The sequence below is a fragment of the Neomonachus schauinslandi genome, chromosome 1 (genome assembly GCF_002201575.2).
Source record: "Neomonachus schauinslandi chromosome 1, ASM220157v2, whole genome shotgun sequence".
In the NCBI taxonomy this organism is placed as follows: Eukaryota; Metazoa; Chordata; class Mammalia; order Carnivora; family Phocidae; genus Neomonachus; species Neomonachus schauinslandi.
In genome coordinates this window covers 67,038,912-67,060,800 of record NC_058403.1, presented here as the reverse complement: position 1 = coordinate 67,060,800, position 21,889 = coordinate 67,038,912, and the positions used below count along the sequence as shown (strand labels likewise).

General features: G+C 51.6%; 1 protein-coding gene across 1 annotated transcript in view; it reads left to right on the top strand.

The window, feature by feature from the left end:
* The window catches only part of MYLK (myosin light chain kinase), a 202,885-nt gene that overhangs the window by 167,244 nt on the left and 13,752 nt on the right, over nt 1-21,889 (top strand). The window contains 6 exon segments of the mRNA XM_044919769.1: nt 3,335-3,367; nt 3,465-3,558; nt 4,824-5,027; nt 10,899-11,116; nt 13,072-13,195; nt 21,130-21,282. Of these exon segments, the coding sequence (XP_044775704.1) occupies nt 3,335-3,367; nt 3,465-3,558; nt 4,824-5,027; nt 10,899-11,116; nt 13,072-13,195; nt 21,130-21,282 (826 nt within the window).

The following is a 21,889-nucleotide window of genomic DNA, read 5'->3' as shown; positions in this document are numbered from 1 at the left end:
CTCTCCTTGTGGCCACGTCTCCCTCCAAACAGAATGGAGGCAGAATGAGAAGGAAAAGGAAGAAGGAAAACCTCTCAGCCTGGAGTCTTGGTCTATTTCAAACAGAGGAAAAGTTGTGGTGGAACAGTGAGTCAGAAAGAGGGGCGTGACTTCCCTGAGAATGATCTAGGTCCCCATAACCATAGCATCAGGAGAGCCTTCTGCACCTTAATTGCCAAGGGAGAAAGGCAGAGGTGAAGGGCGGATGCAGTGTTGGCAGTAAGAACCAGAAGGCCAGCTCTGTAACTTCTAACTGGTGTGCAAGTAAGTGGGAGAGGCCACTTCTAGAACTGCATGCCCCCTACAGGGCTGCCTGCAAGATGCCCCTGGGGGACCAGGCCGTTGGAAAGCCCCATGGCTGGTGCCTCCTCCCTAGGGAGGTACAGACAGTTCCTCCTAAAGATGCCAGGCCTAGACAGCCTGCCTTCTACTTTCTCTCTCGGCCCGCTGCTCATTCCACAGCAGGATGAGTGGCATGGGAACAAAAAGAAAAGGGGACACCTCATCGGGTGAACACTCTCCCATATGGGGCCACCATGGGCCCGGACGCTGGGCCTCCCCGACAGTAAAGGTTGCTATGATTGTTAGTATTTGGTCTCCAGGGCCCAGCCAGTGACAGCATCCTTCATGACAGACTTGAACCCCTTGCTTCCCTTAAAGCCCTGTCTGAAGTGCCATTGTCGAACTGCCCTAAACCCCCGCTGACCCCTATATATCGTTCTCATGGTGCGTCTGGAGATGTGAGTTCCGTATGCCTTCAGCCTTCCTCCTGTGTGAGGCACCACACGAGATTGTTCTCTCAAGTACGGCATTGATTAGTTGATAAAAGTCTGTAACCTTAATCTCACGCTTGGCCATTGCGATTGTTAAAAAACCGTATCTGAGACCTGGGTGTCTCATTCAGTTGGGCGTCTGGCTCTTGATTTTGGCTCAGGTCATGATCTCAGGGTCCTGGGATCGAGCCCCGCATTGGGCTCTGCGCTGAAAGTAGAGCTTGCTTAAGATTCTCTCCCTCTCCCCCCCAAAACAAAACAAAACATCTCTGCTTTAGACCTTTTTCCCCAACCAGAGAGGCCTAACCTTGTCTGCTCATCTTCACATGGCAGCTCTTCTTATAGTGGCTTTCCATACCCCCACCAGCTCTGCTGTGACTTTTTAAGTGTTTACAGCCCTAGTTCAGCAGCAGACACCCCAGGCTCCACTGAGGGCAGAGTAGTCATACCTGTTTGTGGCCAGTGCACATTTCCCAGCACCCCCCCCCCCCCCCCCCCCCCCCCCCCCCCGCCTCCCATGACAGCATTCTGTTGGCCAGAGCAGTAGGCTGAGGAACCGGGCTCTCCACTCTCAAGTGTGTGATTGAGAAGACTTGATCAGTTAGGCTCATGTCCTGGTGCTATCTGTGAAACCCCCACCATCAATCTGACAGTTCCCGGGGCGCCTGGGTGGCTCAGTCGGTTAAGCGTCTGCCTTTGACTCAGGTCATGATCCCAGGGTCCTGGGATCGAGTCCCACATCAGGCCCCCTGCTCAGCAGGGAGCCTGCTTCTCCCTCTGCCTGCCACTTCCCCTGCTTGTACTCTCACTTTTCTCTCTCTCTCTAGCAAATAAATAAATAAAATCTTAAAAAAAAAAATCTGAGAGTTCCCATCTCTCTTACCCTTTTTATTGTTCCAGGGCATTTGCCTTCCTTTGACAGAATATTCTTCCCCGTCCCACTTATGTTTAGTTTTTCATTTCTTCAACAGCATTTTAAGGACTCTAGACAAGGGGTACCTTGGTGGCTCCATCCATTCAGCTCAGGTCATGATCTCGGGGTCCTGGGATGGAGCCCTGAGTCAGGCTCCCCACTCGGCACAGAGTCTGCTTCTCCCTCTCCCTCTGCCGCTCCACCCTGCTCATGCTCTCTCTCTCAAATAAATAAAATCTTAAAAAAAACCTAAAAAACTAAAAAAAAAAAAAAAAGGACTCTAAACAAATCATAGCCTCTCTTGCTCCTGGGAGACTTACCCATAGGTAGGAGTGCTGTCCCTTATCACACCCTTTCCCCCAAGTCTTATTCACATGCGTGCGCGCGCGCACACACACACACACACACACACAAGCTCTTGTAAAATCTCTGTCCTCCCTCGCTGACTTTGCTCAGGTCTTTGCTCTGTCTCCTCAGGAAACCTGCCTTGTCTCCATCTGTCTGTGAAACATAACCCACATCATGACTAAAGAGCACAAAGCACATCACAAAGCATGGCATCTAGGGCTAGCCAAGGACACTAGAAATCACTTAAAAATACAACTCCCTCCTTCTACCGATGAGGGAACTGGACCCAGGAAGGGAAGGGCACTCAGCCAAGGTCAAGAATCCATAGTGGCTCCATTGGGACAAAGCTAAGCTTAGGCAAAGGAAAGCCTGGAGCTCGGATGTGGGTGTGTTCGGATGGACACCTGACTGTCCCCTCACGCCTCTCCCCATTCACTTCAGACACATCCATGTGAGCAGCCAACGTGGGCTGCTCACGTCCCTTCTTGTCACACCTCTTAAACACCTGCTGGTTTCACTGTGTGGTTCACCCACCTCCACCTCCCCGTTGCATTCCGGTATTTCCTTTAAGACACAATTCAAGGGCGACTTCTTCCCAGAATAATTGCTCTGACTTATAGTTGCCCTATTTTGTATCAACATCCTGCCTTGTACATTCAGTTTGTACTGCAATGTCATGTGCTTGATTATAGAACACTTGTAATGGGGATTTCAAGCATACGGAGTTCTGCCTCCCCAACTAAATATAAACTCCAAGAAAGGAGAGATCCTGCTTTCTGTGTACTTGTTGATATAACTATGATAACTTGCAAGATACCTGGTACATGTCTGGAACTCCACGTACCATTATCTAATCAAATGGATAAATAGGTTTGATGCTAGGAGCAATTTAAGTTGCTGACTTTTGAGTCGGAGCAGAAAGGGGCTGTCACAGTTTTGTGTAGGTTCTGAAAGTTGGAGAGCCTGGGAGCGCTGTGAAGAAGGGTATGTCTAGGGGTCATGAGGTTACAGAGGAAGAGATGGAGGTGAGAGCTGGTGCAGAAGCTGCTGGATAGGGTGAGGAGGCCAGGGCCTGCCGGTGTGTCCACGGCCCTGCGGCAGTGTGGACTGACCCACCGCCTGGCCATTCCCAGTGCTCTGGGCTTTGTGGTCCTGGGCCTAGGAAGGCTGAGGTCTCCCGAGGCCCCCAGCATGTTTTGTTCTCGATGGGCTTTCGCTACTAATCGCTGTGTCCTCTGTGTCCCTCCCTGTCTCCCCCCAGAGCCAAAGGACGAAGTGGAGGTGTCAGATGATGGTGAGTGCTGGCCACCTGTCCTCACGTAGACTCGAGGGGTGGCGGGGGGCGAGAGAGGAATCTGATGGCTCACACCCACCCCACCCCTACCCTACAGATGAGAAGGAACCTGAGATCAGCTACCGGAACGTGACCGTCAACACTGAACAAAAAGTGTCTGACTTCTATGACATCGAAGAGAGACTAGGCTCGTAAGTGGACCAGGGAGCATCTTTCGGGCCCCCAGGGTTGGGGTGGCACAGAGCCCGTCATTAGATTCCACACCCTGTCTCCCCATCTTTTCCTGGGTTTTGCCAGCTTCCCACACTGAGACCCCCAGCAGGAAGAGGAGGTGCGGACCCAGTCAGCACCCCATGAGGGCATCCCCACCCAGGGCCCTCTTAGTTGCTGCTGGTGCAGCGCTGGCTCAGCTCCACGAGAGTCTTGAGCAAGCCCCTCCTTTCCTGTGCCTTCCAACCGCACGCACGAGCAAACGAGGCACCGGGGTCCAGGTCACCGGCAGGAGTCAGTCAAGCCTGAGCCATCTCACTGTTCAGCAGTCGTATCTTTCGCGCATCCATGAAGCCCACAGCCTTGAAAGGCACAGCTGCTCACCACTGCTCACTTTATGCACCTGGACCGCACTGTTGACTCTGGCTGTCCCCTGGAGGGTGGGCACCCCAACCTTGAGCCCTCGTCGGCCGCAGCGTCCCCTCCAGCAGCAGCCCCCAGGGCTGTCTGTCTCCCCCTAACTATCCCTGGAGGAGCACATGGTGGAGGCCAAGGGGATGGGGCTCAGGTTTGATTTCCAGTAGGTTTCTGGGAAATAAAGGGGTGCCGCCAACCTCATCAGAGTTGAGTACAAGGAGACCGCACTGCCCGCAGGAGCTGGGTCAGAGGAACACCACCGCACTCCCCTCTCCCGCCGTGGACAGCAAGGGCCTTCCTCGGCTGTCTCCAGGGGACCAGTGCTGGACACTGGAGCAGAAGGAAGGCAACCACTCAGAAATTCTCTGTAGCTGGGGAGGACTTCCTCCACCCAACGTCATGGGTCTGTCTTTGGCGAAGGAGAGAGAAGTCCATCAGCCAAGACAGAGGCCTCAGCCCAAGGAAATGACAGCCCAGACGGAGTAGTGAGCCTGAGCAGCGATTGGGCAGGGATGCAGGTCGGGCACGGGCCGAGGTTGCCAGGTGAGGGAGAGTAAGGTTGTCTGGGTTAGAGGTGTACCTCAGGATCGAGAGCAGGGCTGGCCAACTTTTCTATAAAGGGCCGGATGATGGATAGTTGAGGTTTCGGCGAAGCACAAAAGCAGCCATGGGTGAAATGCACACACATGGGCGTGGCTGTGTTCCAATAACATTTTATTTACAAAAAGAGGTGGGCTAGATTTCTCCCGTAGGCCATCACTTGTCAGCCCCAATTTAATGGAAAGCTCGGCTAAATTTGCCTTTTCTCTCCTCCTCCTTTCATTCACAGTGGGAAATTTGGACAGGTCTTTCGACTCGTAGAAAAGAAAACTAGAAAAATCTGGGCAGGGAAATTCTTCAAGGCATATTCCGCAAAAGAGAAAGAGAATATCCGGCAGGAGATCAGCATCATGAACTGCCTCCACCACCCCAAGCTGGTCCAGTGTGTGGATGCCTTCGAAGAAAAGGCCAACATTGTCATGGTCCTGGAGATGTGAGTGGTTTGCTATGGGCCTGGGAGCCCCTCACGCGTCACCCCCAACTGTCCACACCCAAGCCCCTTCTGCCCCAAGATGGGGAGCACCACAGGTCAGGCTGCAGCATGTAAGAGCCTCCCCAGCCCCGGTGGCTGGGGGGTGCCCCCTCAGAACGGCACATCTGTACACAGGAGCGGCCCTCACCCACTGACCACCAGCCCACTGCAGCCCCTTGCTCATTTCCATAGCAGATTGGCAGATCTCTGAGGACCCCTGTGAAAGTGTCAAGGTTACCGCTAGGCTCCTCGGCTGCGTTCAAGGGCATTGACTTAGAGGTGGCTTTGGAGGAGAAAGAGAGGGACAGAGCAACTTCCTGAATGGCCTTCAAAAGAAGAGGGGCCCAGGACCGGGGGCTTGGGATGTGCGGGTGTAACCCTTGCTCCTGTCTCGGGCTGGGCTCTGCAGGCCCCCATCCCGTGCTTGTTTGTACTTTGACTTCTCACCAGAGGGTTGTGCTTTCCAGGCTGGCTTGTCCATGCACAGGGGCATGGATCAGAGGACCTCCAGCCAAGGCTTTCCTGGAATCCGCTGTTTCCTCCACTTGCCTCACCCCCAAGCCGCTGGCATGCACGCACATGCACACACACACACACACACACGCATGCACAGATGCACGCCTGCACACACACACATAAACACATGCAAATACACATGCACATACAGCCCCTCAGTAAGCCAGATGCCCTCTGCAGAGGGGTCTGTGTTTTTCAGTTTTCTTTCCTTTTTTCATCAGAATTTGTGGTCAGTGGGAAACAATCACATCAAAAAATGTAAGAACATGCACAATAAACAGTTCCATTCCGAGCCCTGTCCCTCATCTACCCTGTTTCTACCTCCACCGCTGACATCAGTAACCATTTTTATAGGTTTTGTTTGTATCCTTCCAAAGTTTCGTATGAAAATACAAGCATATGTGATTTAAAAAAAAAATATTTCCCACCTTTTAGCACCAAGGTACCTCATATCCACTGTTCTATATTTTTGCTTCTTTTCATGCAGCAGTTCATCTTCATATGAAGGGCTCTGAACATTTCAGTGGCTGGTGAGCTTCCTCATTTGCCCTGCTCCGTGGGATTTGCTTGCATGCATAAACTACAGTTTCCTGGAGCAGTCTTCTTTTGATAGGAGGTTGACGGGTTTCCAGGCCTTTGCTTTTCCAAACAAGCAGTGTTTGTAACCTTGTATATACATCTTTTCACACACACCTATGCGCATCTGTAGGATACATTCCTAGAAGTGTGGTTATGCTAGATCAAAGGGTATGTGCATTTGAAATTTTTAGAAATCTTGTGAAACTGCCTTCAGGCCTTGCTTTGCTTGTCCTGAGCTTCAGAGATCTTAGTCCTTTAGAGAGGATTCTCTCAACACCTTCCTTCCCAAGGAAGGTGAGGCCTCCCCAGGCTTGAGGTGTGATTTTCTCCCCTGGCTCAGTGATCTCTTTGGTGTGTTTCCTTCCGGCTTATGTACATCTGGAAAAGCTAGAGTGGGTTAAAAGCACAAACTTAGAGTACAAAGTGAGTCTGATAAATCTCACGTCAATCCCAGCTCTGCCTCTTACTTGTTGTGTGGCCTTGAATAAGTAACTCAGCTTTGCCAATCCTTAGTGTTATTATTGGTAAAAGGAGGATATAAGCTGCCTCATGAATAATGTGGGGATTAAATGGAATCACGTAGTCAGGCATAGTGCTCTATAATTGGGACTTATTCTTAGTCGTATGATACATTGACATTTTCTGTGTCGTGGTCTTGTTCCCACTTAAAATTATTCGGCAAGCATTTTAACACACAACCAGGTGTTGTGGAACAAAAACCCTCCTATTCAGGAAACCTGGAGTCAGGTCCTGTTACCGCTGAGCTGTGATTTTGTAATTATTAAATTCTTCCAGCGAGGAGACATACTTGGATTAGACTCCCTTTTGGTTCTAAAATTCAGCAATTCTGTGGAGCTGTAAACTCTTCAGAGAGTATCTGCATTCGTACCTTAGAATCTGTTTCCGGCCCCAATTCGAGCTTACCTCCCCACTTGCAGGAAAGAGCAACCCGTGTCTGTGGCCTCACTGATCACACCCTCACCATAGCCCTGTGGGCTCGGTGCTTCGCGTTTATTCTAGAACAGGTTGCTTGGTCCAGGCAGTGTGGGCGTGTGGGGACATGTGAAGAAATGTCATATGTTTAGAAGTTAAGCATTGGGCAAGTTTGGGAGAGGGTTCAGGGAGGGGGTAGGAGGCAGCCAAGCCTGGGTAAGGCTGGGCAGCCGCACCAGTGGGCAGAACACCATACTTAGCGTGGAATTGGGAGTTGGCAAGCTGGATGGAAAAATGTTGAGAGAAAACGTAAGAAGGCTTCAGCTGGCCTGGCTTTCATCCCTCCTCCCCACGCCTCCCCTGTGGGCAGGAGCAAGTCTGACAGGCACAGATGCCAGCCGAGTCTGCTGCACTTGGGGTAAGGCGCTTGCCCCTTGATAGGAGCTCAACCAAAGAAGTAGGAGCCCATCCACACTCCCATCTGTACTGCCCTTCCAGCTTAGACAGACTTGGCCTCGCGAGGGCAAAGGCTGGTGTTCCGTGGTACAACTTGCCATTGCCCTTGTTGGATGGAGGTACTGAGGTTCAGAGAAGGATGAGGCCTGGTGATGTAGAAAAATGAAAATGTCTTCCAGGGTCTCCTCCTTCAGTTCAGCCACTTCCAACACAGTGAGAAATCAGAAGCAGTGTGTGTCTTCAGCCTTTCTGACCTCTGATGATGGGACAAGCCACAAGCCCCCATCTAGCAGTGTTGCCCGGACACAGGGGTTCCCTAGGGCCCCTGGCCTGAAATCTCGGCGTGTCGTTTGGGAGCGCTCAGGCCCTTCCAGGTGGTGGTGGGACCCTGAGCACTGAAGCAGTACAATTTAGGCTGGGTCGTCCACTACCCATCTCCCTTTTGTGCTGCCATTGGCAAAATTGATCAAAAAATATCCAGCTGGCTGCCAAGAGACAAGAAGTAGAGGGTCTGGGTATGGAGTTTGCTGAAACACCGTATCTTTTGGCTGCAAGTGAGGGCTGGCCAAGGTCTACACTTGGGCGGGGTGGGGCTGGGGGGCGGTGAATTTGATCCCTTGGGATTAGGTAGCCTTGTTAGTCAGGATTCACTCACTCACTCACCTACTCACTGTTCATTTATTTATTTGTTTATTTTTTTTAAAGATTTTATTTATTTATTTGACAGGGAGAGACACAGCGAGAGAGGTAACACAAGGGAGAAGCAGGCCTCCCAAGGAGCAGGGAGCCCGATGTGGGGCTCGATCCCAGGACCCTGGGATCATGACCTGAGCCGAAAACAGCCGCTTAACGACTGAGCCACCCAGGCGCTCCTCACTGTTCATTTATTAAGCATACATTTCCTCTGGCCCAGTCTTGTCCCTTGGCCCATCTCTGTGGGTGGCAGCTTCTTTCCATCCATAGTCTTGAGTATTTTGAAGAGAAACCTGGGTAGAACCATTAAACCTGTTTATGTAATCCCTTCCATCCTAGGAAATGGACCACAGGAACAGCTTTCAAAATACATTAAATATATTTGAATAGATTGAGCCTATTTAAACTTATACTGAATAAGTTACCTCTAGAAAAGCAGTAGTAATTACCTCCATGGCTCAGATTTCTACTGCTCATTGCCTCAGACATTCCCAAGGGCACCACAAATAATGGTTGCTTGCTTTTCCAGAATATTTTACATTTAAAAGCACACATTTTGGGGCACCTCGTCAGTGCCAGATATGGCGAGGTATAAATAAAATTCTAGAGATGAGCCAGACCTTTTCCACACATGTTCATAAACAACTTTAAGCCAAGACAGATCTGATACAAAAAGGACAGACAAGACTGTGGGAACCCAGGGATGGAAAGAGCCTTTCTTCTGGGGAAATCAGGAGTGACTTCTCAGAGGAATTTCTCAGTGAATTTCCCAAGCTTGTCCCAATCCTAAGAATGACCTGGGGTGCTTATTGAACATATGGATTCTCAGAGCCCTCCCAAGAGTTTCTAAATCAGAATCTGCAAGGGGGAAGAGCTTGAGAGCCTGTATTTTCAATAAGAGCCCCAACTGGCTCTTTAAAAAAAAAAAAAAAAAAAGGTAATTAACATTATTGAACACTTACTGTATGTCAGGCACTCTTCTAAGCACTTTACCTATATTAAGTCACTCAGTCTTCACAGCAACCCTGTGAGGTGGTGCTGTTTTTATCTGCACCTTCCAGATGAGGACATTGAGGCACAGAGATGGTTAAGGATCAAGGGAGACCTGAGAATGGAAATTCAAGTTTGACTTGGAGCAGAGCAATAGAAATGGAGGGCTTGAGGACGGAGGCGCCACCTGCTGGCCGCCCGGGGACCTCCTGCTCTGTTGGTGCTTAGAGCGTCCGTTCTAGCGCCCCCAGCGGCCACTGGCACAGACTGACCTTTCCCAGCTCGGCCCTCCCGGACAGGGTTGGTGATGGAGGCCCACACAGGCTGTGGGGTGCTGGGCCCCATGCTGCGCCCCTGTCTGTCCCTCCCTCAGGGTCACTGACAAGATCCACCTGACTCACCACAGGTTGTGAAATGGTAATTAATATGTGCTGAGCACCTACTGCGTGTCAGGTATGATGCTTTACAAAAGTTCCTTCACTCCTAACAACTCTATGAAGTAGGGACAGATAAGGAAAGCAGGGCTCAGAAAGGTTAAGTAACTTGCCCAAGGTCACACAGCTTGTAAAAGGCAGGGACAGGATCCACACTCAGCTTTTTCCCTTCTTCATGATGGCTCCCATCAGAGGAGAGATGCCTCCTCTCCCCCAATCCCCCAAAAAGAAGAGGGAAGGCCCTTGGAAGAGGATGGGCCCAGAACAAAGCCTACCCAGCCTCGTTCAGCTGGTGGACATATAGGCCATTGCAGAAAGGAGCTTACTGATGTCTGGATGCTATAAAAGTCACCAGGGAGATGCTTTAAACTTTCTGAGCAGCAAGGAAGGAAGGTGGGTCAGAGGGCTGGGACAGGGGAACAGAAAGGACCCATGTAACTCAGGGGACAAGGCCATGCATTTGTGCTGAAGGGCAATATGCTGGCTGGCTGTAGCCTGTGGGCCAGTCCTTAGTAGAAGATGCCCGCTGTGGGCCCCAGAAACTCCATGGTCAGGATCCAAAGTCTATCCAGGCAGGAGGATGTACTGCACTTCGAGCCTGGGCGAGGGAACAGGCAAGACGAGTTAGTTATGGCTGGAAGGAGTAACCAATACCATAGGCCTGGCCAGAGGAGGCATGGGGAATGGGTTACAGTCGATGAATTTTAGGAAATGTGCTGAGGCTCCTTATTCTTGAAGATATTTTTCTGTTTCTGGCTATGTGAAACAAATGCTATGGGCGCTGTGAGTATTTCAAACTTCAATTCCCTATGACCAAAAGACGCAGCTGGGTACAAGAACGAGCCCTTCCGCGTCTGTGGTCATTCGGGGAGGGAGGCTGCCTGGTGGTTACCCTTTTTGCTGAGGAGATTATGTCTGAATCTTTCAGCTCATGATCACCTCTGAAACTGCCCAGCCCAGATGCTTCCCTGAGTTCCCCAACATCTTAGTGGGCACAAACAGGGTTCTCCCCAGAGGGAAACTGGGAGGCCCTCCTGGCACAGTGGAAACGGGGACCAGCATAACAGGGCAGGGGTCGGGAACTGAGGAAGCCACAGAAGTGCCCGGCCCCTCCTACCCTGGGCCTTCCTGCCTGTCCCCGCTGCTCCTTCCCTAGCCTGCCCTTGGCCAGACCCCCTGCCAGCCTGGGCCCCGTGGCGCTGGGCTCTGACTGTCCCTTCTGCTCCCGCAGCGTGTCGGGGGGTGAGCTGTTCGAGCGCATCATTGACGAGGACTTCGAGCTGACGGAGCGGGAGTGCATCCAGTACATGAGGCAGATATCGGAGGGGGTGGAGTACATCCACAAGCAGGGCATCGTCCACCTGGACCTCAAGCCCGAGAACATCATGTGTGTCAATAAGACCGGCACCAGAATCAAGCTCATCGACTTCGGTCTGGCCAGAAAGCTGGGTAAGGCCACGCGCCTGTCCTGTGCTCACTCACATACAGTGACGGTGGCTGTTTGTGTTACACACACTGGGCATTGGAGGGAATGCACTGGGCTGGAGTTAAAGTCAGAGACCGTGGGGGCTGCTGAGGCTCGCGTCCTGCCCCAGGCCCCACTAGACTTGACTTTGAGTTGCTATCCCTTATCTGTAAAATGGGTTAATAGCAGTCCCCACGTCATCGAGCTTTGGGTGGGCGGGGGGCCGGGGGGGAGTCCGGTGCGTTAATACAGGTTAGGTGATGCAAGCAGTGCCTGGCACATAGTAGGTGCTCTGTAGGTGTTTGCAGTTTATTATTGCTGCTGTCAGGATCCCCTCTTGTGGCTTTCACTCTGGGACCTGCAGCTGCAACTCATTTCGGTGATGGTGCTTGCTCCCATTAGCATCCTAGGCAAGTTTCCGGAGCACTTTCACAGACTTTCACTGGGCTCTCACTGCAGGCCTGTGAGGGCGGCGGGGCAGATTTTCAGAGCCCTGGTTTATAGACCGGGAAACCGTAGCTTTGCCCAGCAGGTCCCACCACAAGCCAGGAGAGGTGCTGGGGCCGGAACAAGGGCCAGGGACCTAGCTCCGGGTTCTCTGAAGCCCCTCTGCTATTCCTGCACTGGGTGGGGGGCGGGGAATGGGGGCAGGTGGTAGGGGCCTTCGTGCCCAGCCCTGCAGCCATCTTGGTCTGAGACCTTCTGCCTCCCGCCCTGCCCACATGCCGCCTGCCTGCGTCGCTCTTTGATGGCTCAGTAGCTGATGAAACAGCCTCACCCTCTACCCCCTGACCACTGCCCCATCAACGAGGAGCCGAGGGCTGGTGCAAACTGGCCTTTCGCCGCCCCGGGGGCACTTGGTGCCAGGGCGCCCCGTTACGAAGAGGACACTGAGGGAGCGAAGTTCTGCCGGGCTCTGACTTGCCGGGACGCGGTGCCCCGAGGCCGGGTGCAGGAGCCTGCTCTGCTCCACCTGCTGCAGGTGGGGCGCCACTGGCCTCAGGAGCTGGCAGCGTCAGCGCCGCAGGGACACAAGGTGGAGGCTCCCGCGGTGAGAGAGCACGGGGACGGTCGTGTCTCCCACGGCTCCGAGAGCTGGGAAGGGCTCGTGTGTAGCGGGAAGGGCTCAGGTGGGAGTGGAGCAGAGCTCTCCCATCTGAAGGCTCTTCGGTGGTCTGTCTTAGAGCATTTGCTGCGGGCTCCGTAGTGACACAAGAGCAGGTGTGGCCCACAGGCCAAAGGTAGGCCAGCCCCACTGTGGACGAGATCCTCCAGGAGCTGGTACCATGGACATCCTACTGGGCATCTCTGGTCCCTTAAGGCTCAGTGACAGCTGCCTGGGGTTAAGGTCTTTCCTGGCTATCCTCCCAGCAGCTCCTGGGAGGAGAGACAGGTGGGGGCAAAGGGACATAGCTCAGGACTGGGACCACCTGGGTTTAGGTCCTGACCCCCACTGTCAAAGGTGGGTAAATCACGCAACTGCCCTGGGCCTCCCTTTCTTCCTCAGGAACATGAGGATCATACCTCTCTCGGGGTTGTCGAGAATATTAACTAGGAAAGTCCTTATAAAACAGGCAGCAGGGTACAGAGGACATAGTGAATGTTAGAGATTATTGCCAAGCGCAAGTTATAGCCCCTTCTGGGAACGCATGGGAGAGACAGACACATGAAAAACCATCTGGGGTGCAGGGGCCTTAATGGCCTCCTCTCCCCGCCCCGCCCCGCCCCAGACATTGACAGCGCGCGCAGTCTGTCAGTTTCACTGGTGCGCTGAGGCACCTGTTCGCAGGGAGGCCGGGTGTCTGTGCCATTCTCAAGGGGAGCGCAGCCAGGGGCCAGGCCTCGTCTGTGCCCCTCCCGTGCACACAGACGGCATTCACTTACCACGGGTTGGCTCCCAAATGTTCTGGTGATTGATCCCTCTCCATTCCGGTTACAGAGAATGCAGGGTCTCTGAAGGTCCTCTTTGGCACCCCAGAGTTTGTGGCACCGGAAGTGATCAACTATGAGCCCATCGGCTATGCCACGGACATGTGGAGTATCGGAGTCATCTGCTACATCCTGTGAGTCTCGGGGCACACGAGGGAGGGGCAGAGAGCTCCACAGGAGGGTCCCCAGGCTGCCCTGCCATTGAAGGAGCCAGTGTGGGTTATGGTGGAGAGCCCAGCCCAGAGTCAGGAGGGCCGCAGCTCCTATCCCCCTCCCACCAGCCTGCCCCACTCCTGTTTTCCCAATGAAGTCAGCAGCCCGTGTTGCACCTCTCTAGGGGTGGCTAGCGCTGACCCTGACACCCCATTCCGCGCCCTTCACTGTCCCTCATGCTGACCAGGCTGGGGTCTTTGGTCAGGAGGATGGAATGTGGCTGGTGCCATGTAATTTACCCTCATGTGTGTAGGTGGGTCCATGGAGAAGGAGGCAGGGCGCCCAGGTGCACATCTCCTGTGGGCATCATCATTGTCTTCAGAAGACAGCACCCCGTCCTCATGGCAGGGGGACCCCAACTATCAGCCTCATCCCTGAGCCCACTACATGGGCCAATTATAAGCACTTTTGATGAGAGAGCCGTCAGCAGACAACAGAAAGCCACGCAGGAATTGGAATTGGGAAATCAGGGGGACAATATGGAGCCATTTCAGTTAATGATGCTGGAGAAGAAGAGCGGAGGCCAGGAATGCAGACCAGAGCTTTGTGAGCAGTCATATGCACGAATCACCTAGGCCTCTCCTTAGATTGCAGACTCCGTTTCAGGAAGTCTGGGACACCTAAGAATCCACGTTTCTAACAGGTTCCTGGTTGCTGTGGTGCTGATCCAAGGACCGCACTTGGAGCAGCAGGCTCTAGAACACACACCTTGGTGGCATCTCACTGATTCAGTCTCTGAAACCCCAGGCTGCAGACAGTCCTTGGCCTCTGAGGCAGCCCCTGAGCTTACGTGGCAACACACAGTGAAGGGATGGTCTCCTGAAGATGCAGATACGCATGCATTCATTTTGGGGAAAAAAACATTTTTGTTGTTAAAGCGAAAGGAAAAACGTAACATTTACATAGAAAACTTGAGGAGGACCTAAGAAGGCTCTCTTTGACCCCTGGGGTCTTCATACCCAGGTAAGAAACGGCTCTAGGAGGTTCTTCTGCACAGCCAGCCTTAGGGTCACTGTTACGAAAGCTTGAGCCGAGATGGAGTGATTTTGTGTGTGTGCAGAGTGAACTGACCAAGACTGCTCCTCAAGCACCAGGGGTCCCCCCTGCCCCAGGGGCCAGGAGTTTTCTTTCTTTCCTACCTGCTCAGGAGTGTGGTTCTCACTGTGGCCTGTCAGGACAGCCTCCCTCAGTTACACCTGGGCCGTGGGCTCTGTACCCCAGAGAGTCGTCTTCTCCCCTGCCCAGGTCACCATCCCCCCCTCCCCCCACCCGCACCTCCCCCAGAGCAGAGACAAGAAGCGCCCTGGCCAGGAGCGCATTTGCCTATTTCTCCCTCCCCTAGGCCTACCCCAGGAGAAAGAGACTATCGGGTAGTGGAAGCTCCAGTGAACCTGTCCTCCTGGCTTCCTTGGTAAATAAGGAATTAAAGCAGGGCAGTGGGCCCAGTCGCCCCTCCTGGGGCTGCACACTGCACGGTGCTCACACGCAGCTCTGGCCCCAGGGGAGACACCTGGCACTTGAGAAACAGGCTTGCTCAGTTGGTTCCGTTCAGACCCAGCTGTCCTGTGGTCTGGTTCCGTCCCTAGGTTCCTCACAGATTTTCACATGGGCTCCCGTTCGATCCTCACCACAAACCTGGGAGTGAGTTGTGGCAGGGATCTGATCTTCATTTGGCTTGGAGGTGACCGGGGCCAAGGAAGTCCCCATGGCTGCCCACTTCCCACAGTCCTGGAGGGTGACCAGCCTTCCCGGTTCACCCAGGCCTGATGGGCTGCCCAGGAAACAGAACTTTCAGTACTAAAGTGGGGATAGTCTGGGAAACTAAGACAGCTGGTCTCCCTACTGGTCAGGGACTGCCCTTAAATTTTCACAGTGAATAGGCCAGTGTAACTTGTACCCAGATAAAGAATCCCCACATGGCTAGGACCCCTGCAGTCCTCCTGGGGCCCCTCCCAGTCACTGTCCCTCAGAGGTAACCATCGTCCTCATGTCTAACGTCGTGCACCACTTTTGCCTGTTCCTGAACTTTATAGAAATGAAATCATACAGGAAGGTGTATCTGGCTTCCTTTGCTCAACGTTGTTCATGAGACCCATGAGACCCATTCGTGTTACTGTGTGTAGTGGTAGATTGTTCATTCTCGGTGTTGTGTAGTAGTCCACTGTGTGACCATCATCCAGTTTATCCAGTCTACACTGATGGGCTTTTAATAGATACCAGTGTGGGGTATTGCAAGTATTCTGGTCCATGGTGGATATATGACCTAGAACTAGAATTATTGAGCCATAAGAGCACTTTATTTTAAAACGCAAAGTCTTTTAGGTGGAAGAATATAATAATTTGGATAATATGTTACATTGCTTTACTAGATTACTTTTAAAGCTAAGACCAAGAAATAGGGAAGAGCTTTTTGAAACGGGGAGAAAATAATTTTGATGAATTGGGCACTATCCTGAAGGTGTTTGGCTGGCAGGGTGCAAGGAGAGGGGAGATGTACATGTGACCAGGAGGCAGGTGAGGGCCAGGCATGGTGGACACAGGTCAGCTCTGCATAGCCTCCTGCAGCCCCCATGTCCAGGCTCCTGCACATACCACTGTGGGCTGCTCTTCCCCCCCGGGACTTTTCCTGTTAGCTCTCATAATGGGGAGAGGCCTGGGAGCTCCCCTCCTGAGTGAGGACCCTCAGCAGAGCACGTGGGACCCAAAACAAAAGTTGGAGCCAGCCAGATTGCTTCCTTTCAGACCCTGCTATGCAAAATTCTAGAGCTGCTGCTGGAAGTCTCTGGAAGAGCCTTTATGGCAGTCTTCATGTACCCTCTATCCCTCTCTTTGGAGCTTGGTTGTCTGACAATCCTCATCGAGGCCACCTTCCACATTTGTACCAGAGGAACCCCCCCCAATCTCCTTTCTGGGGCCAGTGAGAGATGGGGAGGCCACGGAGTTGGGGAAATAGATAATAACTCATTTACTATTTAACACATATTTGGTGAGCACTTCCTAAGCGACCAGCTCTGTCCCCAGAGGTTATTATGACTTTGTTGGAGGAACTCCTCAAACATCTCAGGGAGATCAGGGCTGATCTTGTCACCGCACTGGAGACCTGGCCTCGCTGCCTGCCCTGGGTTTTCCAGGCAGAGTAGAGATGCAGTGAGTGGGATTATGGGCCCCCCTACCTTCTCATCCCTGATTGTGGAGGGAGATGGTAGATTTTGTGAATTTCCTGGAGATTCTTCTGGTGTTAGCAATGTCTGGTTTTAGGCAGGAGGAGAGAGGATGGGAGTGCTCTAGGCCACACTTCAAGGATGTCCTAAGCCTTATCTCCTTTTCTAAGACCTCCTTTCCTTTCCCGCTTTCCTCTCTCCTATTTTCTGAGGACTTAGTGATCCCTCACTGCCTGTGGGGACACCAGAACCCTTCTCTGTGCCCTTCTCTCACCCCTACTCCAGAATTCCTTCTCTCCCTCCCTTGCTCCAAGGCAAGGTAAAGGGCAATCACTCCTCTGCCTTCTCCCTACCATCTTCCTAGTGGGCTCAGTGACAGACTTCCCGTTTCAGCTCATTTGTCTTTTTTTTTTTTTTTAAGAGAGAGAGAGAGAGCACAAGCAGGGGGAGGGGCAGAGGGAGAGGGAGAAGCAGATCCCAGGGAGAGGGAGAAGCATGATCCCAGGACCCAGAGATCATGACCCAAGCTGAAGTCAGATGCTTAACCGACTGAGCCACCCAGGCACCCCTCAGCTCATTTCTTGTGAATCTACTGTGGTCCAGAATGCTGCAGCCATCCCCATCCAGAGTCTAACTTCTAGGGACATCAGCCCAGTGAGCTAGGGAGAAGGCCCAGTACCCAAGTATCAGGTGGCTACTCAGACTTGCAGGTTTGGGTGCAGGGTTCTTCAGAGGGATCCAACAGCCCCACTAAGGGCTGTCCTTGCCCTCCCCACTGCTGAGCCCAGACAGCTCTCTGATTCTAGCTCCAGGCGCCCTGAACCCATACCAGACCCAGCCACCACCTGCAGGTTTTGCTCTTCAGAGACTTAGGCTGCAGTTAGTGTGACTAACCCAGGAGGTCTACTTTCTCGGCCACTGCACAAAAAGACACCCAGTTCTTCCTCTGGAACCTAACCAGCCCCCTCAAATCTTTCCACCGCCCCAGGGAATGAGTATCTGAAGGCTAACATGGGATAAAAGACTAACCTCTTCCTAAGCCTTCAGTAGCTCTGCTGGCCCATGTGTGGTCTCTTTCATTGGCCATTCCTGAAGGAGGGTCATCTGCTTGAAAAACACCATGAGGAAAGTATAGTGAAAGAGACATTTCTGTAACTTTCTCTGTTCTGACATTCTGTCCTGCAAGCAGAACAGTCTTCTGCATCAGATTCCCTGGGCAAAGTTTTGTTTCAGTGAGAGATTAAGAGTTAAGAAATTAGAACAGCCTGTAGTCATGACCTCTGTGACTCATCAGCGACCATTAAAAATGGATGTGAAGACTTTGTACACACTGTGAATGACAATGTCAAGTGACAAAAAAGTGGAACACCCAAGAATTTTCCCACGCTGATTAAAGTTGTATAAAAAAACAGATAAATCTGTTGGTTATGTTGGGGAGGAAGAAAAAACTTTCCTCCACCCTCTTAGGTTCTTTTCCTGGAGGCCTGTAAATCAATCTGACAAAAGGCAGATTAACAAGAGAAAAAAGCCAGATTTAATTATGTATATACGCATAGGAGTTCACAAAGAAATGTGATTCAAGAAGATGTTTAGAATTGGGGGCTTACATACTATTTTAACAGACCAAGCAAGTAATTGTAGAGAAATAACTAGACAAAGGAAAAGAGGTTTGGGGCTTCTGGAGGGTGTAAGTTATAAGAAGGTGACTAGGAAATGTGTAATAAATAAGGGTTGTTTAGCAAGGTCTGTTATGAAGATGAGTCTCCTCTTTCTGGGAAGGGAGAAAACATATTTACAAATGGAAATTTATGTCACCTTAATACAGAGAAATGGATGTCCTGTTTTGAGACAGAAAGGGAGGGCAAAGAGCTAATTGCCTTCAGCTCAAAACATTCTTTATAAAAAAGTGGCATATTTTGGAGTGGCATACTCTGACCCCCTTCAGTTAAAAAATGAGATAAAACTAGGAAGAGGGGTGGGTAGTTGTGTTTCTAACACTAATGTTATTATGTTTGTTGATTGGGTTGATCAACCCAACCATATGTGATCCTTATGCAAATTCTAGCAATAAAAAGCCCAGAAAAGAAATTTTTTAGAAAGTCCTGCCAAATCCCACCACCAAGAAACATTACTGAAATTCTGACACTCTCTTTGTCATCATGCTCTGCATATATTGCAAGTTTTATTTTAGAGACATACTCTTTAACAGGAATTCTGTGGGAGCTTGGCAGGCAAGGAGCCAGCCAGGGCTGGGGGTATTTCAGATGGATGGGCTGCCAGAAAGGAGGAGCACCAGAGATGAGGAGGCTCTCCCCAACTGTGAACTTTACAGAGATTAAGCCCTATCTTTGCAGGATTACAGTCCCTAATTAGCAAAGGAGGTTTAGAGAAGACGATGGTGCAGCATTCCACAGCAGGGTTGTCTGCTCTTCTTGCAGTCTTTGGAATGCTGCAGGACTTTCCCCCTCTTTGTTTCAAATGCAAAATGTAAAGACAGAAGGAGGCATGTAGCTGACAAGCAAGAGTCAGGCTCCTTCGAGATGGGCTAGCTGGGGTCACACTGAATCGCAGAGATGGGGAGAGCTGGAAGGCCCTAGGAATTCTAGCCCAGTACCCTTGGTGAAAAAAGGGGAACCTGAGGCCCAGAGAGTGTGTGTTGGGGGAGGGGAGAGGAATAGCCTATAACCGTGCAGACTTGGGAATGGTTCGCACCCACCCTTCCTTCGTTGTCATGTAACCGAGAATAATTAGCCCCATGCCTTCTTCAAACAACAGAAATCAGTATTTTGCTTTAAGACATTTTAATGCCATCTGCAAAACTCTGTTATTCTAAAACACAGATATATTGACTAGGGCAAGATAACTCACATTGCAAAAGCTTTCTTCTTTTTACACAAAGTTTCGCGGGAGGGTTCCTCCCATGGCAAGCTTGCCTCGCAATATTTCAGTGGGTTTTGTTTTACAAAACTTAGTTTGCAGGTGCTGTTGTATTTTATAAGCTGAGGCCGTTTGGATGTAGAGATGCCTCCAGAAGGGTTTGCGTCATTGTTTATGATGATGTGTTCTTAAGGATTTGGGGAAAAGGGACATTAGTGAAGGCTTCATCTGGAAGGTTGATGGCATGAAGGCCCTGGATCCATCTCATGGGACTCAAGTGGGGTCAGGGCAGGACCAGCTACATAATTTGTGGGGCCCCATGCCGAATAAAAAGGGGGAGTGACTTGTTCAAACGTTACTATGACTTTCAGTATGACTGTAGCAGATCATTAAACCAAGAGTGGGACCTTCTAAGGGTGGGGCCCTGTGCACCTGCCTAGGCCTGACACCCATGAGGTCGCCCTAGGTCAGGGTGAATGGCCGGGGGGATGGTTGGTATGAAGATGAGGTACACGGAAGTGAGCGATCAGGCCAGTAAGCTGTGAATCTGTCCTACTTGGCTTTGAGATACTTGGCCTTACAAATTTCATTTGGTTTAAGTTATTGGTAAATGCGTCATTCCTGAGGTCACGGATTGGTGAGGCAGTGGGGTTGAACTGTACGTGGAAGAACTGCAGTCATGGACCAAGCTCCTTACTACGGACCAGGCGTCGTGCCAGAGCTGTACACCATGATTGCCTTCATCTGCATAGAAATACTCGTCTAAAGGTGCACTTAAGATCTAGGCTCTAGAGAAAGGTGGCTGGGTTCAGATCTCATTGATTGAAACCTTGGGCAAGTTACTTAACTCCACTCTGTGCCCATTCCCTCGTCTGTTAAAGTAATGAGTTACCTGGGTTATAGGATGGTATTAAGATTAAATGAGTTCATCTATTTTAAGCTGTTTGCCCAGTGCCTGGCACATGGTAAATGTTAGCTGCCAGGATGCTCTTGATGGAGGAGAAGGAGGAAGAAGAGAAGTAGAATAAGTAAAAGTGGTGACCACTGTATAGTTAAGTGGTAGGTTCTCCATTATATAGAGGAGGAGAACATGGCACGGAGAGATTAGGAAATTGTCCCAGATCACCCAGAAAAGAAACAGACTGTGCTATTTCCTCAGCCTTGGTATCTCTTAGGGAAGCTTTCTGGTTTGGCCTAAGTGCCTCAGGCTCACTGGTATAGATGGATCACCAAACCCATGTTGCTGAGTCGAAGTCTGCTGTTTGTCCATGCTTGCTAAGTACCCTGGGCATGCTGGGCCCTGTCACTGGTGCTGACAGGTGTGAAGATGAGAGGTAGAAGGGAGCAGGGGTGGCCCGGTGTGGTGATGAGTGCTGTACCATGTAACTAGTCCCTGGTGAGGGTGGCACCAGCACAGAGGGGAAGGGAGTCTTCCACCCAGGAGCCTTGGAGAAGGTTCTGGGCTTTGGGCAAGAACAGAGGACAGGGAGGAGGGGCCCTGCTGTGTCCTGCCAAAGCCGTAAACTGAAGTAAATTCCTTCCCCTCAGCCTCACAGGCAGGTGGTGACAATAGGCAGTGACACGCCAAAAGTACAATGAGCACTGAGAAGAGTCGGGGCCACAAAAGCCTGGGGAACCACGCCCTCCCTTCTTTTCTCTGGCGGGAGGCAAGGCAGGCACAGGGGTGTTATGGGTGCAGGCTTTTGCGGGGCCCTCACCTTTGACCTCAGTGACACTCGCTTGGAGGGATCGTCCCATCCTGCCTTCCCTGCCAACACCCACCCCCAATCACCTGCTGTCCTGTTCTTCTCTTCCAGGGTTAGTGGACTTTCCCCCTTCATGGGTGACAACGATAATGAAACCCTAGCCAACGTTACCTCAGCCACCTGGGACTTCGATGACGAAGCGTTCGATGAGATCTCTGATGATGCCAAGGATTTTATCAGCAATTTGCTGAAGAAAGATATGAAGTAATGAGTTGACATTTCCATCTTTTCAGCTTCCCCGCTCCCTGGACTGGGGTCCGGAAGCAGGGACTTCCTTTGCCCGTTGTGGGTCCCCTCTCCCCTGAGGAGAGCAGGGCAGGCACTGCGAGTAGTGCGGAGGAGGAGCCTTCCTAGGCCCCCCGCTCCCCAACACCCAACTGGTCTTGAGAAGCACAGAAAGCTCACTCGAAAAGCGACCCTTGACCAATGTTGCAGGGAGAGGAGAAGCCTGTTCTGTGTGAATAATGATATAGCCCCTTTTGTTTTCTGTGTGCGAGTGTGGCCACGGAAGCCAGGCTGAAACCTCAGCCCCTCTTCGGGGGTTACTCCAGAAGTATCCTGTTTGTGGCCCCTGATCATACCCCTGGGCTAATCTGGCTTGGTGTTTTTTCCATATCTCAATGATTTAAGAACTGCCGGCCTGAACAGGGTACCTGCTCCCACTGGCCTAAGTGAGGCTCTGATTTCAGACCGCTGGCTCAGCCCTGTCCCCACAGGTCCCTGGCCCACCTCACCGTGCAGACTGTGGGGGCTGCCAGGAGCTGCCCTTGTGGTCGGTGGAGGGACACATAAAACAGTAGTGACCACTGGG